The 16,198-nt window shown below is 38.2% G+C and overlaps 2 protein-coding genes across 5 annotated transcripts in view; one reads left to right on the top strand and one right to left on the bottom strand.

Annotated features, from left to right (window-relative positions):
* LOC146495747 (uncharacterized) overlaps window positions 1-10,755 on the top strand; it is a 38,285-nt gene extending 27,530 nt beyond the window's left edge. Inside the window, exons 76-100 of the mRNA XM_085144252.1 lie at window positions 1,369-1,583; window positions 1,737-1,822; window positions 1,965-2,092; window positions 2,193-2,318; window positions 2,485-2,675; window positions 2,758-2,849; window positions 3,756-3,886; window positions 4,014-4,138; window positions 4,260-4,386; window positions 4,658-4,870; window positions 5,042-5,212; window positions 5,402-5,548; window positions 5,659-5,708; window positions 5,808-5,940; window positions 6,146-6,228; window positions 6,330-6,456; window positions 6,596-6,786; window positions 7,615-7,705; window positions 7,805-7,925; window positions 8,322-8,503; window positions 8,660-8,815; window positions 8,899-9,032; window positions 9,134-9,267; window positions 9,359-9,453; window positions 9,813-10,755. Of these exons, the coding sequence (XP_085000378.1) occupies window positions 1,369-1,583; window positions 1,737-1,822; window positions 1,965-2,092; window positions 2,193-2,318; window positions 2,485-2,675; window positions 2,758-2,849; window positions 3,756-3,886; window positions 4,014-4,138; window positions 4,260-4,386; window positions 4,658-4,870; window positions 5,042-5,212; window positions 5,402-5,548; window positions 5,659-5,708; window positions 5,808-5,940; window positions 6,146-6,228; window positions 6,330-6,456; window positions 6,596-6,786; window positions 7,615-7,705; window positions 7,805-7,925; window positions 8,322-8,503; window positions 8,660-8,815; window positions 8,899-9,032; window positions 9,134-9,267; window positions 9,359-9,453; window positions 9,813-10,373 (3,810 nt within the window). The 3' untranslated portion in view covers window positions 10,374-10,755. The remainder of the gene's footprint in view (window positions 1-1,368; window positions 1,584-1,736; window positions 1,823-1,964; window positions 2,093-2,192; window positions 2,319-2,484; window positions 2,676-2,757; window positions 2,850-3,755; window positions 3,887-4,013; window positions 4,139-4,259; window positions 4,387-4,657; window positions 4,871-5,041; window positions 5,213-5,401; window positions 5,549-5,658; window positions 5,709-5,807; window positions 5,941-6,145; window positions 6,229-6,329; window positions 6,457-6,595; window positions 6,787-7,614; window positions 7,706-7,804; window positions 7,926-8,321; window positions 8,504-8,659; window positions 8,816-8,898; window positions 9,033-9,133; window positions 9,268-9,358; window positions 9,454-9,812) is intronic.
* LOC146495744 (calpain-1 catalytic subunit-like) overlaps window positions 3,990-16,198 on the bottom strand; it is a 28,633-nt gene continuing 16,424 nt past the window's right edge. For all 4 annotated transcript variants that reach the window (XM_085143772.1, XM_085143774.1, XM_085143775.1 and 1 more), the window contains 5 exons: window positions 13,021-13,099; window positions 12,216-12,332; window positions 11,909-11,961; window positions 5,395-11,794; window positions 3,990-5,199 (listed from right to left, as the gene is read on the bottom strand). In XM_085143772.1, coding sequence (XP_084999898.1) covers window positions 11,768-11,794; window positions 11,909-11,961; window positions 12,216-12,332; window positions 13,021-13,099 — 276 coding nt within the window. In that variant the 3' untranslated portion in view covers window positions 3,990-5,199; window positions 5,395-11,767. The remainder of the gene's footprint in view (window positions 5,200-5,394; window positions 11,795-11,908; window positions 11,962-12,215; window positions 12,333-13,020; window positions 13,100-16,198) is intronic.

Here is a 16,198-nt window from a genome sequence, read left to right as displayed (position 1 = left end):
TTAATGTTCTTCGTTATTAAACATTCGCACATGAATAAGTGACGTCATATTCAGTACTTACTTTTGACAGTTCACTCTTGGCCGCTCCCTTCTGCCGTATTTTGCGGCAAAATTATCCACACCCACCGCCGCGCTATGAATTATGGGATATATGGGACCACGAAGCGTGCACCGGACCACGCTTGATATTTGGGGAAATCGACGGCGCATTTGGAGTATGCATTTCTAGTACACTTCGAATTGGGACAGCCGTCGTCGCGTGGCGGTGACGTAACCACACTTAAAATGCGTACTTCAAGCGTGCATACCCCGAATTGGGACACAGCAAGCGACAGTTTTTTGTTTTGTTTTCTTTCACTTCCGCAGCTGTTCCGTCACCTTAAAGTCTCCCCCAAAACACTTCTGTTGTTTTTGAGAAATTTCTCTTGTCCTTTAACGTCTTTTGTGTTTTAATTTTCTTTTATTGTGTTTTTTGTGCTTTTGTGGCTTGTGTCTATTTGTTCTTGCTCTCTTAAGTTGCAGTACATTTGACCTCTCAGCCATCTGTAATTCTTACCTTTCTTGGCAGTTCGTTTAGATAGCTAGTTTTGACTTTCAATCTGGGTTTAGATAGGTTAAGGCAACGTTTTATTTATTTATTTATTTGTTTTGTCATTCATTCATTCATTCATTCATCCATTCATTGCAGCCTCACGGAAGTGTTTTTGGTTGGTTTGTTTGTTTGGGGGCGGGGCTTAGGTTTGGGCAGCTAGACTTTACATTTGTTCACAATTGTTAGAGTAAGTAGTTATTTTCGTCTGCTGCTTTATGGTTAGTGTAGGCATCAGTGTGCCTTTGTATCTTTAGTTTATATTTGTAGTTTAGGCAACACACATACTTGCTTTGGTTTAGGAATTAATTGTGAATATGTGATTAACTGTTGTGAAACCACTCTCAGAAAGACAGGCTTGGCACGACCATCAAGGAAGTTAAGGAGAAGGTTGTTTGTTTCTGTGGTCCTGACATATAATCTTTGAAATGTATATATCACAACTCTGTGTTAAAAGGTTATGATCATTTCTGTCAGACAGTGCTGTTCAGATATCAAAACAGGTTGTTTTAGTTAAAAAAAAAAAACTGGTGCCATTTCTTCTGTGCAGCGTTTCCACACCATCTTTTGGTTGTAAGCTGCAGTTTAAGCTTTTGACTTGTAAACAGTTCTAAGCCAGACATTGAAAGTTAAAAAAGTAATTCTGAATAACACAATGGGGAAAACAGGTTATTAAAATTCAGCTGTGTTTCAAAACTAACAGCTGGATTATGGTTCAAATTCAGATACTTTTTACTTTCTTGTAAGCATTTTACTCATGCTATGTAATTTCACCCCAGGTCCACTCAGCTAACTACTCACAGGAAGTGAAGTCTGCATTCCTTGAAGCAGTTTTCAACAGAGGGAATCTGTCATCTCCAACTGTCAGTGATGGAGACTTCCTGCTATGGCTCAGAGTTCGCCTGAGCCCTCTCCTGACCAACCTCTCTTCCAGCCTGGTGACACCCTTATTCAGCATTGGGATAAAAAGGAGTTGTAACAGCAGCCAAGAGATGTAAGAATTTGTACACTCAGTTTTAAAAATTGCTGTATATTTGCTGTGATCAATAACACCTTGGGGTAAATGTTATGTGGAGGATTCTGGATCAAATGAAGTGGTGTTTGATCGATATCTCTATAATTGTTTTTTCAATTTGTCTGAATTTAGGTTTGCATTGCTGGACACATTGACCACAACACTCAGCAGCAGCACCCAAAGCGAGATATACAAAAACATCATTGTCTTCCTTCAAGGTTTGTTAACTCAAAAGCTAATAATGAAAAACATCTGTGACAAAAGTTACTGTTTTGTTTTCGCTTGTTTGTTCTTCAGATGTGACATGTGTAACCAAATTAGTGTTAGTTTAAAAAGTGATTTCCTTTGTGTTAAAAACAGGTCCACCACCACTCAAGTGTTACGGTGGTGGAAGCTTCTATGTCTATCTGAGGAACACTTTCCTCAGCTTTGGTTTTCCAGATTTGTCCACGTTTGTGTCACTCCTGCCACCAATGCGCAAATCAGAGGTAAAAAATAGATACATAAGGAAATAAAATAGCACACACCTGTGCACTAATATAATATATCAAATGATGTTTTCTGTTTTGTTTTTTAATCTTTCTCCAGCTTCTGGATACCATCAGCACCTCAGAGCTCGGCGAGTTCCTTAGTCAGCCCAATGTGATTGGTAACAGTACTGACATCTGTGTCATCTTCAACAACTACAACAACACTTCTGCCTTCCTTGAGACTGTATGTCCCTTAAATACTGTTTCCGTTTTACATACAACATTATTGGCTTCACAGAAAATGTATACTGACCTTAGCAGTATTCAAGCAAGAATACTGCTTGTCACTTAAATTGACAGTTTTACTTCAGTTTGTCATTATACGTGAAAACGTATGTGTTTTACCCTAGGAGGATGTTCAAGACAATGTAAAGAAGGTGATCCTCCCCTGTATTTGGCCTTCTGCGCTGAATAGCAGGAGCAGAGCTGAGGCTAATTTATGGTTTGACCTACGACTGAGGAACTATCTTAGATTCCTCAGCAAGAGCCTCATCAGCCCCGACGAAGTGCAGAACGCCTCATGTTTTGCCTTCCAGAAACTGTAAGTCTCTTTTTCATTGTGTCTCAAGATAAGTGAATTAATTACATGATGACCACGTTTTTCATCATTTTCCTTTCAACAGGGTCTATGTGATGGGAAACAACTTCACATACAACAGCTCTGAGTTTGGACAGCAGGACGTTTATACCACCATCAAGACCTACTTGAGTGCTGGTAAGTTTTATTAATGATCAAAAGTGTTGTAAAAGCACTGTGTATGTATACATCTGTGTGTGGAATTCAAGGAATTTAAAAACTCTGCTTGTCTTTTTTTTTTTCCAAATTATATGAAATGGGTAAAAATTCTTTATATACCGCCTGACTAGTCACAAAGAGTTTGTAAAATGCACCTAGCTGCAACAATTTACATTTGTGGAAAAAGATCAGAATCTACTTCTAAGAGGGGGTTTACAGTTTATGTGGAATGATTACTGCAGTCATGTTTTTGATCAACATTTTGATCTATATACCATATTAAACACCTTCCTTCCTTGCATACTTATTGCATTAGCGGATATGTGTAGGCATACATGTTCCACACAGCCCCAAAGTATAATAGCAACTGCCAGACAGAGAAGAAACATGTATGTGCTATCTTACTGGGACAAAGCAGGTGCTGTAACATGCGTGGACCTTACCAAACATAAAGTGCACATAACACACATCTGTTTGTCTTTTCTGGCTCATCTGAAGTCAGTATGCTTGCTGAGTGAAAAGAGTAGGTGGTCTTAAATTTTGAGCCACGTAATGCCAAAACTGATGTCGATTCGTATAAGGCAGTGGTTCTTAACCTGGGTTCGATCGAACCCTAGGGGTTTGGTGAGTCAGTCTCAGGGGTTCGGCAGAGCCTCCGCCTTGACATGCACGGCTCAGTTTGTGCACCAGTAAAAAACATGTCTATGTCTTGAATTTGAAAAAAAAAATCATATTTTATTTTTCACTAAAGGGGGGTTCAGTGACTGCACATATGAAACTGGTGGGGTTCAGTACCTCCAACAAGGTTAAGAACTACTGGTATAAGGGGAGATTGCTTAACAAGTTATTTATTGTCTGTGTGTTCTGCTTTTCTTGGTTCCACAGGTTCTGGAGCCAGATGCTACAATGCCAGTGATGCAGAACTGAACTCTACTGCCTGGTTTGTCAGTAACATCGGGAACTTTGTGACATTTATCACTCTGGATGACCTCACCACCTTTGTCTCCACTGCTCAGGTATTTCCAGAGATCACATATGCACAGTTAATAAAGCAAAATACAAAGTCCGTGATTTTGGTGGGAATGTTAACATGGTTAACAGAAATCAGTATTATTGACCTGTTTTGTTTCTTAATTTTTAAAGTTTCAAGTGTTCTTGAAGGACCAAGCCAACCTGGAACTCTTCAACAATAACGCAATCCCAGCAAATGTAACCAACTACTATGTCACACAGCTTTTTGCATTCGATCCGAACTTCAAGCCGGTCAAGTAAGTATTACCAGCCTGACAAAAACAGCAAACTGTGTTACGTGAACCATACACCGCATATAATTTAGCAGTTCAGTGGTAGTTATTTTGTATTTGTAGTTAAAAATCTGTTTTCATTCAGTCTCCCAGGCTTTTTCCTGTGCTCTTCTGCGGTGCCACCTTTGGCATATACTGCTATGACTGAAGCTGAAACCATGGTTATCTTAGACAATCTGAAGACTTTCTGCAATGGCACCCAGGACCCTGAGGTACCAGCCCTAAAAACAAACAGTTGAATTGTTTCTAGCAAAAACCAACCATAAATCTCATTGTTGTAAATGCTGGTTTTGAGCTAAATGTTAACAAAAAAACCTGAACTCTGAACAGTATGCTCTCTCGCAAAGGCCATCTTAATTTTAACTCTGTTAAAATTGGTCCCTTATTAATAATATAACTCTGGTACTTAATAACTATGTTATTAGACATAATTCTCTTTGCATTTACTCCTGTTTACACATGTTTTGATATTTTATTTGAAAGGTTTCTGCTGCTTTGGCATCCAACATCAAGACAATTACACCAGAGATATTTACAGCTCTTGGAAGCTCCAGCGCAGGTCTGAGTAACAGCCAGATCAGTTCAGTTCCCTCATCAGTGCTCATCTCTTCTTTGTCCACCCTGGGCTCAATCAGTACCTGGAGCCAAGATCAGGCCTCAATAATCATCCAAACCCTTACTGCCTCAGGCTTCCAGGTAACGCCCTTCAGGTCCACCTAATATACCTGATATCCACGTTAGATCTTAAATGCATGTGCCTAACGATGTTATATATTAATCCAGTAAGGTTTTACAAAATACAAAATAACTCTAAGATGCTTACCACTTTAGAGAATGAGGCTTCAAAAACTTGAAATGTATTAACAGATCAACAGCGGAGCCTCCCTGGCATCCCTTGGCACGCTTGTTATTGGACTTCCTTCAGAAGCAATAGAAAGCACCAACGCTTCTGAGCTACTCAGCGTCTCAAAGAGCACCACCTTCGTTTCCAACATGCTGTCAGCCCCAAGTGTTGTCCAAATGACCTTCGTCAAAAAGGTACAACGTTAGCTTCCACAAGACAATATAAAGTAAATGCTATGATCTGGAGGACATCAACTTATTCATCTTTGGCTTTATGATATTTAAATATTAGAATTACTTTGATATCAATATTAACTCTGTATTCCATGATATTATTACTCCACTCATCACATTTAATCTTAAATGCATTTACCTACCTTGTAGATCATTTCTCTGGACACAAATCCATCACAAGTGGTGCTGAATGTGCCAGATGCTATGGCAGTTGAGATCCCACCATCCCTGTTGGTGTTTTCTGACCAATCTGCAGACATCACTGTGCTCAACAGAAAAACCTGGACACCAGATCAGGTTAACATTTTGTTAAATACACACAATAGCATTATTAATCAAAAATGACTTTTTAAAGTCGATGTTACAGATAATAATACAAAACTTTTGTTCTTTTTTTGTTCTTCTAGGCTGCCATCTTTTTTGAGGTCCTTGACAACACAAACTTTGACATTGAGCAGTAAGTGAACAAGTCATATAACTATTTGGCCCTGTAGGTTTATTTTGAAGAGGGGATTATTTATCATTTCTTTCTGGTGTTCATCAATCCTCCCCGCAGGCTTTCTCCCTCAATGCTGCAAGGCTTCACTTGCACTTCTGCCCCGAAAATGACACAATTCAGGACCAAGGAGCTAATCAGAGCCTCTAGGCCCCGGTCAGGCCGAGCCAAAGTGCAGTTAAAGGAATCCCAGGTAACATCTGCTAGAAAGGAATTTAATAATATTACTAGGACTCTTAAAATCAAGTTAACAATTAAGATGTGTATGTGTATGTGAAACATAAATCATCAGGTTGAGGATTTCTTTTTCTTTTGACAGTTAGGATAATCCACAAATCATCAGTTTCAGTGTTAGAAACAGCTTACTTCCTCTTTTTTCCCCACACTGTTTTCTACAGCTAACCTGCATGCTCAACTTGCTGAGTGGAGAAATCACAGAAAACTTCACAGATTATCCATCAGACATGCTTCTCTACTTAAGGTGAGTAGGTGTCTCCAAGCATTTTCTTGCACCTTAAAATGCGTCACTAATGTGAAGAAGATCTTTTATTACTGATTTTACCTTTTTTTTTCTAAAAGCAGCAGCAAAAATGTTAACAAAGGCAACTGCAGGTCATACTTTTCTGCACTGGGTGCGGCAGACTTCTCTGTGGCCTCCAAAATCTTGAATAAGGGCTCGGAGCTGTTCCGTGAAGCCACTGTGTGCTTGGTGAGTGATGTTTTTTTTGTTTTTTTTGTTTTTTTTACATGTATATGTCTAAAGGTAATAAATGCATGATTTACACTCTGACACTGACAAGGTTGCATACGTGCACAGTTTTTTAAATACAGCATTTTCCTGTTTTCAGGGTATAAATGGCTTGAGCCTGAGCAGAGAGAATATGGAGATCTTGGGGAACATGGCTTGCACTCTGGATGGGTCTTACATACAGAACGCAGATCCTCTCATCCTGGAGAAACTCAAAGCCTGCAATGACTTCTCTGCCAGCCAGGTGGCAGCCATGGAGACCTTGCTGCTGTCTGGAACAACACAATATGGGTACAATGATAAAAACAAGTCATTCTGTCAGGAGTTTAAAAAAACACAACTAGTAGTTTTGTTAATGCTGTTGTGCATCATGCACACATCAAACATGGTGACAATTGTGTTCGTATTTGCAGTATGATTGATTTGTTACTGAAAAGGAGAATATCCGAACATCTGAGGGGAAGCCATGAGCCAATCACAGTTTTTGCCGTGCTGATATTATACCTTCAACCACTCTGGGAACAATGTTTCACAAAGTTTCCAGGCTTAGAGGAGTTAGATAAATTATATAACAGATTTGCTGTTTAATCTTGTATCTTGAGTCAGATTAAGCTATATAATCCATTACATAATCCTCTGATTTAAACAGTTAATTTTTGTGGCTTCCGGTATAGAGAGCTGGTGTAGACTGCAGAAGCGTTTGATTACAGATGTGGGGAGTTTTGTGCTTTTTTTAAGCTAAGTCATCAGCCTTTTGAAATAGGGCTAAGGGACTCTGAGCAGACAACAATTAGAATCCAAACAGCTCTTAAAGGAAATTCATATGCAAACTTCAATAATTTTATTATGCAGAGATTAATTTGCACCAAAAGCACAACACAACTCAACTGTAACTCAGTTATATTTTTGTAGAGCTATCAGTTAGCTGCACCATACAAGTTTAACTCCTACCTTATTTTTAAAATGAAGTCATAAACCTTGATTCATTGGCACAAACTTGCCAGTTTCATTTTGAGGACTTTGTATATATAATACCTAGTAGCCATGCCACCAAATTTTGTAGCCTATACTACCTCTTTCAAGTTAGCACTGTAAGAAAATATCCTCTTCTATTTTCAGAAATGCTGCTTCCTGGAACAAGCAAACACTGGAGAACCTCGTACCCCTTCCACTCTACTTCACAAGAAATATCTGGAGCCGGTTCGATTCTGTATGTTTTTTCTCGTTGCTTGATAGTATTTAGTCTAACAATATTCATTCAAATAATTTGTGTTAGAAATCAGTTTGGGTACCTTTGTGTTTTTTACAGACAACAAAGAGAATGTTCCTGAAGACCTTCATGCCCAAACTGAGGAAAGCAAACACAGAGAAAAGCAAGCTCAAGAGGCTGTTCCAAGCGACGAGAGGCCGGATAACAAGACGAGGAGCAGGTACGACCTTGTTCTTATTTATTTTCACACCAGCTATTCAAACTCAAGCAAAAACAATTAGTCAGCGGGAGATTAATAATTGTATAACTGTATAACTTAAATAAATAGACATTGTAAACACTTTGCTTTAGTGGTACGAGTACAGATAGCAAAAGATTCAGTGAACTTAGAGAAGTCAGGTGATAATATTTATAGCAAACTGTCACAGTGCACTGATGTGACTGTTTATCTGTTGCAAAAAGAGAGAACTGTCCTTTTTAAAGTTAGACAGACTTGCACAATAACCCATATTTTATGCTCAAATGTTATATGACTTAATTATTATATTTGCTTTTATATATAAAGGCAACCGTAGCTTGCACAGCACTCTCATCTGCATCTATAATTGTTTTTAAGGTTGTGCCACGGGCAACATCACCCAGGTGACAGTTAGCGACTCCGCCTTCCCCTTTGACTATGATCTCACGCAGTTTGACCTCTGCCTGGATGTTCCCGTTCTGAAAGAAAACCTCAACTCCATCTGCAACAAAGTGGATGATAATGGTTTCCAGACTGTCATCCTAAAGAAACTCAATGAGGTATTTTGTGTGGGAATTTTGAAAAAGAGCCAAAATGTCATTCATTATGTTAGACGGGCTTATTATTAAATAGGCAGAATTTGCAAAAGAGATATTGTTTCAAATTTGGGATTTAGCACATTAGCACACAGTATTACACATTCTCTATTGTTGCAGGCATTCCCGTCAGGGGTTCCTGATCAGGATGTCCAGTTGCTTGGATCAGTGTCTCGTGTGGCATCACTTGACGATATATCCAAGTGGAACATAACCAAAATTGACACCCTTGCAGCTCTAATGAAAGCTGAAGATGGACCCTGGGAGGCAGCAAAGGTATAAGAGGAGGAATTCATTTCACTTTTATCCTTAATAGTCTTATTATTCTTACATGATACCTTTTCTTTAATGTCACTCAGAGCAACAAAATCATCACTCAGTATCTGAGCACTTCTGGAAACTCCCTGGGCAGCACTGAGCTGACCATTATTAACTCCAACCTGTGCTCACTAAACACCAGTACACTGCAGACCATCAGCCCAGACAGCATCAGGTTGGTGTCAGATTGCAGCTCAACGATACAAGAACATTGCCAAATGTGAGTGGTCATGCACACGTAACACTGCATATCTCTTTCTTCTTTCACCTTGACAGAAATGCCAGCCCTCTGAAAGTGTCATCATGTTCAGCTGAGCAGAAGAAAGTCCTGTATGGCATCAGTACCACTTCCTTCAGCTCACAACGGTCCAGCTCCAGTATCATTTACCAGCTGATTAAGCCCTATCTAGGTGAGAATACATTTTGTCTGTTTGCGTAGCTGTTTCTCTATTTCTCGTAAAACTGCTTTCTAATTTCCTGTTTCATTTCCTTTCTTGATAGGTGGAGCACCTCTGCAGGATATAGTAGCACTGTCAACACAAAACATCAGCATGGACATAAGCACTTTCAGCAGTCTGGACCCTGCTGTTATAGCTGTAAGAATAGTTGTTAAAGAAATGAAAGTAAAACGTTTTGGACATCCACCTACATCTAATTTTTATTGTGACTATATTATATGTCTGAGTTGTGCCATGAAAACTATGATTTTCTTTTTAAATAGTTCTTATAAGAAATAGCTAAACTGCTGCTGATATATATAAATGTCAACCAAGTTCCTGATTTAGGTGCTTTGGCAACATAAAGCACCATATGTAGTCGTTCAAATTTCTCATGCTCTTTATTTAACATAATATGATAATATTTAAAAAGAAGGCATTTATATTTGGCTTCTTTGTCTTGTGTGTTAACAGCTTCAGACTAATTTTGTTTTCTGTTATTTATTTAAAATTCACAGAATTTGACTGTGAGCAACGTTAAAGGCCTCGTGGGTTCGCATCTACCTGATCTGAAGCTGTTTGAGAATGATACTGTAGTTCAGACCTGGATCAACCGGCAGCTGCAGTCAGAGCTGGACACACTGAATGTGGGTCTGATCAGCAACAGAATCAACCCAACTCCAGGCTCCAACAGCACCACCACTGCACCAGGGTCCAACAGCACCACCCCTGCACCAGGGTCCAACAGCACCACCCCTGCACCAGGATCCAACAGCACCACCCCTGCACCAAGCTCCAACAGCACCACCCCTGCACCAGGGTCCAACAGCACCACCCCTGCACCAGGATCCAACAGCACCACCCCTGCACCAAGCTCCAACAGCACCACCACTGCACCAGGCTCCAACAGCACCACCACTGCACCAGGCTCCAACAGCACCACCACTGCAGCACCAGGCTCTAGTAGCACCACTGCCCCTCTAACCAGTGGGAAAGTGGAGCTTGGAAAATCCCAGACAACTATAATGCTGGCTTCTCTGCTAACAACTGTGCTACAAATGCTACTACAACCAGCCTAAAAACATACCTAGCTTTCACATTCTTATAATAATCAATAATCATGAATCAGTGATTTTTTTTTAATATAGCTTGAGGGTGAATATTTTATTTATTTGTTTAATTTAATTCAAATTACTGTTCAAATGTTTAATTTCTGCTTCATCCATATGTCAAATAATTTAACTGATATGTAATCAAAACTATGATGTAATCTTTATTTTTTAATATATTTTAATAGTACTCTGGGATTTTAAAATGAAGAACTTCTAATAAATTCTAATAATCACTGGCAAATCTTTCTTAAAACTAAATTATATTTTATTTTGAACGAAGAAATTTTCTGTTCTGTCATTATTTCAACTGTATTGCTATTTGTAAAATCAATAAAAACATGCAAATAAATATCTGACGCCTATGTCTCTGCCTGTTGAACAATCAGAACGATCAACCATCATATTTTTGAATAGTTTCTGGCTCTGTTGTAAATTCAAAACTTTAAACTCAAGCTTAAGAATGAAAGGTTTAGGGTTCAGAGCATTTTATCTGAGTGTTTTTTAAATGGCGGCCAAAGAACTGATTTGTGAATTCTCTGTTCAGTGAGGCTCAGGTTTTATGTCATGCTTTTCATTCCTTTATTTTTTCATCTAAAAAGGGGGATTGTACGTGATGAGAGAAATTCTGATGCTTGTCGTAGCTGCTTGAATCATTTCTTTGTGTAGAAGCTGATAATAATATAAAAAAAATCCATTCCAAGCTAAAAATTCAGTAACCCACTTAAAATGCTCTATCAGAAACACTTTTTACAGACATATCAGATATCCTGGCACCATAAGGCTGCACGCACAGGCACACATGGTATCAGCTAAATAACAAAGTAAAGTTTCAACCAATTGATGGTACTAGATGAAAGGTTATCCAATCACAAGAATGAATACATTTCTTCCTGAGACATCAAATTTAATCTCACATCATCCAAAAGCTTTTTGCATATTTCAATGTGACTCTAGGCTGGGAGACAATAAAAAAAACCTCTTACGGTATCATATCATCTTCAGTAACAAACATTTAGCAAAGGTGGAGTACATGGGCTATAAAGATTTGACACAAACTTTGCGCTTCTAAAGCACCACCACCTTTAAACTTGAAAACTTACAACTGGTAGAATTAGTTTTTGTAAAAAATGTAAGATTTCAGTGTAAAATAATCACAGATGCTGCACACTCACGGTTCTATCTGTTGTACTGTAAAGTTTCTACTCCCCACAGATTTGTAGTCTAACTCTGCTGCCCCGTTCATGTACTGTAAACCTTCACCCAGTGGTTGCATATCAAGATTTTTTTTTTTCATGCTGAAAAACTCTTTTTTGTTTATTTCTTCTTTGTTCTCATTCCTGCAGGTCATCTTCTCTGTCAGGTTAAGTGTACATTGCAATGTACATCCACTGCAATAAAAAAAATCATAGATTATTAATGTTTCATACCTTAAAATCTCAGTAACCGCATGTCGCGCATGCATGACATGATTCGTTAACTATTTTAAAATGAACTGTAGTCACCTCTGGTTCCTGAAGAGTCATAGCCTTGCCATCAGACAACTGGTTGAAGATTTCTGTGGAGAAAGACATAAATCCTTATAGTTAAGAAGAAGTAGGAGAAGTTTCCCAACTTGTTCTGACTTCATCCTTTTGATTTCCTGTCAGTGATGTAATGAGTATTTCTGAGTAATTTCTAATTGTAAAGAAAATAAAGAGAAAAGACAGATATTGCAGATATTCAAATCTAATTCAGAATCCACAGTTGACAACTTTTAACCTTTGAAGAATATAAAATATGTCTACTGTAATTTTCTTCAGTTTTACTTACGGTACATGCATTCAAAGCGGAGTACTAGACTGATGAAGCTCTCCAGAGTAATGTGCCCAGACGAGGTGCCGTAACGCAGAGCCATCAAATTCAGCATCTCGTCGCTGATCTTCTTTCCTGACCAACATACAGTTCATAAGATGAAGTCAGTGGAGTTTGTATTAGGGCTGCTTGCTACCAGATACAAACAGACACGCTGCTAGGCAGGTGGTTTGTGTAGAATATCAAAGCAAGTGCTAATACTTTACAAAAATACTGTTTACATAACCTTCAGAACATTAATACTGAATGTATGATTGCCATTACTGTCTTCATTGTAGAATTTAAGCTGGATCCTGATCTTTTCTCTGCTTTAATGCCTTACTTTGGTATTTTACTAACCTGAGAAATAATCATTTTGGCCACATAGAGGAAGCAGAGACATGTTGCAAATAAAAAACTTTAATATGACAATTTAATTTGTTGGTAACCAGTCATATAGCCCACTTATTTAGACTCTTTAAGCTTGTTTTTTGGTCTTTACCAGCTTCTGGGTGCCACATAGTGTGAGAGCCACCACTACAGAGAGTGACCAAAAATAAGCAGACAGCTAAACACTGAGCTAAAACCTGATACAGAGCTGCATGAAGGGAGAGATTTAAATAAATGATTGTTAGAGGGACCATTGTTTTCATGTTCATTTTGTTTTTCTAAAAATGTTAACTATACGATTGTTTTACATAGAAAATGTGAAAGACTCAATAATCACAGGATAGTTTTGTGTTCCAACAGTATCTCAAAATGGGTTTTAAAATTAAATGTCTACCTGAGGCTATCATAGCATTTCTCAGCTCGCTTAGTGACAGCATTCCTGTTTTCGAAACATCACAGCGGGAGAAAATTTCCTGTGTGAAAAGCACATAATTAGCAATTATAATGTTAGAATATTTATAATAAGACGTTTGCATGGGTTAGAACCAGTGACCTTCTGCCCCTCAGCAGCACCAGGACATTTCCTAGTTTTAGTTTTTCCTTCCATGAGCAGTCAGCTTGACCACCAATAAAATAACAGAGAAACAGAACAGTGGGGGAGAGATTAGAAACAGACAAGCTTAAAAATGAAACAAATCCAGTTCAGTTTGTGAAGTTTTGTTACTTTTGCTCAAAGACTGTATATAAAGTCTTGCTTGAAAATGCAAGATAATCTTTGTTTAATTATTTTGTATCTCACATTTTCACATTGTGTGTGTGTGTGTGTGTGTGTGTGTGTGTGTGTGTGTAGGGGTGTATTTGATATTTGAAAATCAATGGTTGACATGTTAAGAGACTTAATAGATAATTGTGTAATAACTACACGTAAATGCATTAGAACATCCGTCGTTATGGACTTAAAGTGATTTCTCTTTGTAGCATGATCAACTGTTGAATGAACTCTGACATTGAGACAATCCTAATATACACAGTGGATTAGTCTACAAAATGAGTAGTCTGGTGGTGTGAGTGCGATAAAGTCAACATCCTGATAATTGTGGCATCCTGAGTATTTTAAGGATCAAAAACAAGCTACAGAATTCTTGTTGAAGTTTTTTAACATGTTCGTGTCTCCCCGCCTTCATCCCTTTTTGCTTGTGTTGTGACAATAGTTAATATCATTGCACAGAACAAAAAGCTCATTTTCTCCCACCTGATTTGTTTTTAAGGCGATATTTAGTTTCGCCAGTAGGTGGCAGTGTCGTCTCAGACAAATGAGAGACTGGCAAAATAATCCCTTACAAAATAGTGATGGTAAATTTGATTCTTTTTACTAAATCGAGTTTTAATGAGTCACTCACCAAAGTGAATCGGGTTTTTAGCCATTTTTTAGCCATTTGACAGTTGACCAGACTTTTGCACTCTCTGGTCAGTTGACCAGAGAGTGCAAAAAATTTACATTTTCACTCAAACTTAATTTGTTTCTCTTTTCATGTAAGTCCCACTGCTAAGATGAATGATTCTAAAAACAACAACTATTTTATAGAGCAAAAAAGAGCAAAAACATTTCTAAAATTAAGCAATTTCCTATCAAAATTGCTTAATAAACATTTTTTTGTTTATTTGTATTTTATTAGTATTTTCCTTAAATGTGTTAAATATATATTTTCTCATCTAAATGTCCACTGAGCTGTGAGCCAGGGTACGGTAATGCGCCTTAACATTGGTTACCAACCAAGAAGAAGAAGAAGCTGTGAGCCAGGAGGGAGGGGGTGTCACTGGCTGTGTCCCATTTCGGAGGCTGTGTCCCATTTCAGGGTCTGCACGCTTGAAGTACGCGCACTACGCGTGCTACGTACGGTGCGTACTATAAGTACGAGAAGTGCGGAAGTGAGAGGCTTGTGAAATGGGACGGTATATGCTTCGTCGCGCTGTTCAGGTTGCCTAGCAACCATGATACTAACCACGAGACACGTTACATACAGCTTTGTTTGACATAAATGAAGGAGAAAAATGTTTTGTTGGTTATTCATTTTTGTCATGACATCACTTTGATTAGTTGAGTATCTGAGGCTGAGACCACAGGACTGTAAAACATGATTCAAGGGCTTCATTTCTGTACTGAACAGTCATTTAAGATTAGCTAGTAAATAATAATTAGTTAATGTTGTTCATGAGACTAAAGTCATCTCACTATGGTAATGTAAATATAATATGGCCAATATTATAGTATTGTCAGATTATTATGATATATATATATATATATATATATATATATATATATATATATATATATATATATATATATATATACACACATACATAATCTATATCACTGACTTTCAGCTTGTTGTGTTTGTGATATATGTGTGTATGTGATATATGACGGACTTTAATTATCCATAAAATCATCAGATTCTCTGTAAGATTAAGGTCGACTATATGTATATTTAGAAGTAGAGGCTTTAAAACCAAGTTAATGCTGAAAGTACAAACATCACTAGTGTCACATAACTTTGCCGACATGTGGCCAACAGCAATGTTTTAATGTTCTTCATTATTAAACATTAGCACATGAATAAGTGACGTCATATTCAGTACTTACTTTTGACAGTTCACTTTTCGGCCGCTCCCTTCTGGTATGGAATCAGAACGATGCCACCTTGAAACGAAACCGAAAAAAATATTGAAACCGAAAAAAAATATTGTAACTGAAATAAATGTACTGAAAAATCTTGTATTGAAACCGAAAAAAAAATTTGATAGTGAAAAACAATTAATTGAAACTGTAATTTTTTTGTTTTCGCTTACAATTTTTTTTTTCAGTTTCAATCCATTTTTTTTCGGTTTCAAACCATTTTTCGGTTTCAAACCATTTTTTTTCGGTTTCAATCCATTTTTTTTCGGTTTCAAACCATTTTTCGGTTTCAATCCACTTTTCGGTTTCAATCCATTTTTCAGTTTCACTCCGCTGGCACTGTTTTGGCGTCCGGGGGCGCGCTGGGGGGGCGGGGATTCCGACCCGCATGTATTTGCATATATTATAATGCTGACCAATGACTGGAGAAAACGCTGACGACGCGGCTGCGGTCACGGACAAACTTGCACGTGTCTGTTCGGGAATGGCAGATGCTGAGAGGTCCAGCGTTTACATTACCGACTATTTCAAAGTGACAGCCTGAGGTAAATTCTTCTTCAGTAAATTGGACTACCGGACAGGAGGACCTGAGACCCCACCGCACTATTTTTGGTAAGTTAAATGTGTTTGTAAACTAATCCGTAATTTAGGTCCTTAGCTAGCTAGCTAGCTAAGGACCTAGCTACGGACCTAGCTAGCTAAGATGAGCACTTGGCTGTTGGGGAAACTTGTTTTGTAAAGTTCGTTTAGCTAACCCGTGCAGGTGAATGAATTTACCCTGACTAAAGAAATCAAGAGAAACGCACCAGGCTGCTCAGTGACTAACCACGGTTACTGTACTTTTATATGAGTATTATACTGTAAGAGCAACAGGCTGGACTCTGCTTCTGCTCCT

The sequence above is a fragment of the Neolamprologus multifasciatus genome, chromosome 19, assembly GCF_963576455.1.
Source record: "Neolamprologus multifasciatus chromosome 19, fNeoMul1.2, whole genome shotgun sequence".
Classification (NCBI taxonomy): Eukaryota; Metazoa; Chordata; class Actinopteri; order Cichliformes; family Cichlidae; genus Neolamprologus; species Neolamprologus multifasciatus.
Note: the sequence above shows the minus strand (reverse complement) of the source record. Positions and strands in the feature narration are given on the sequence as shown.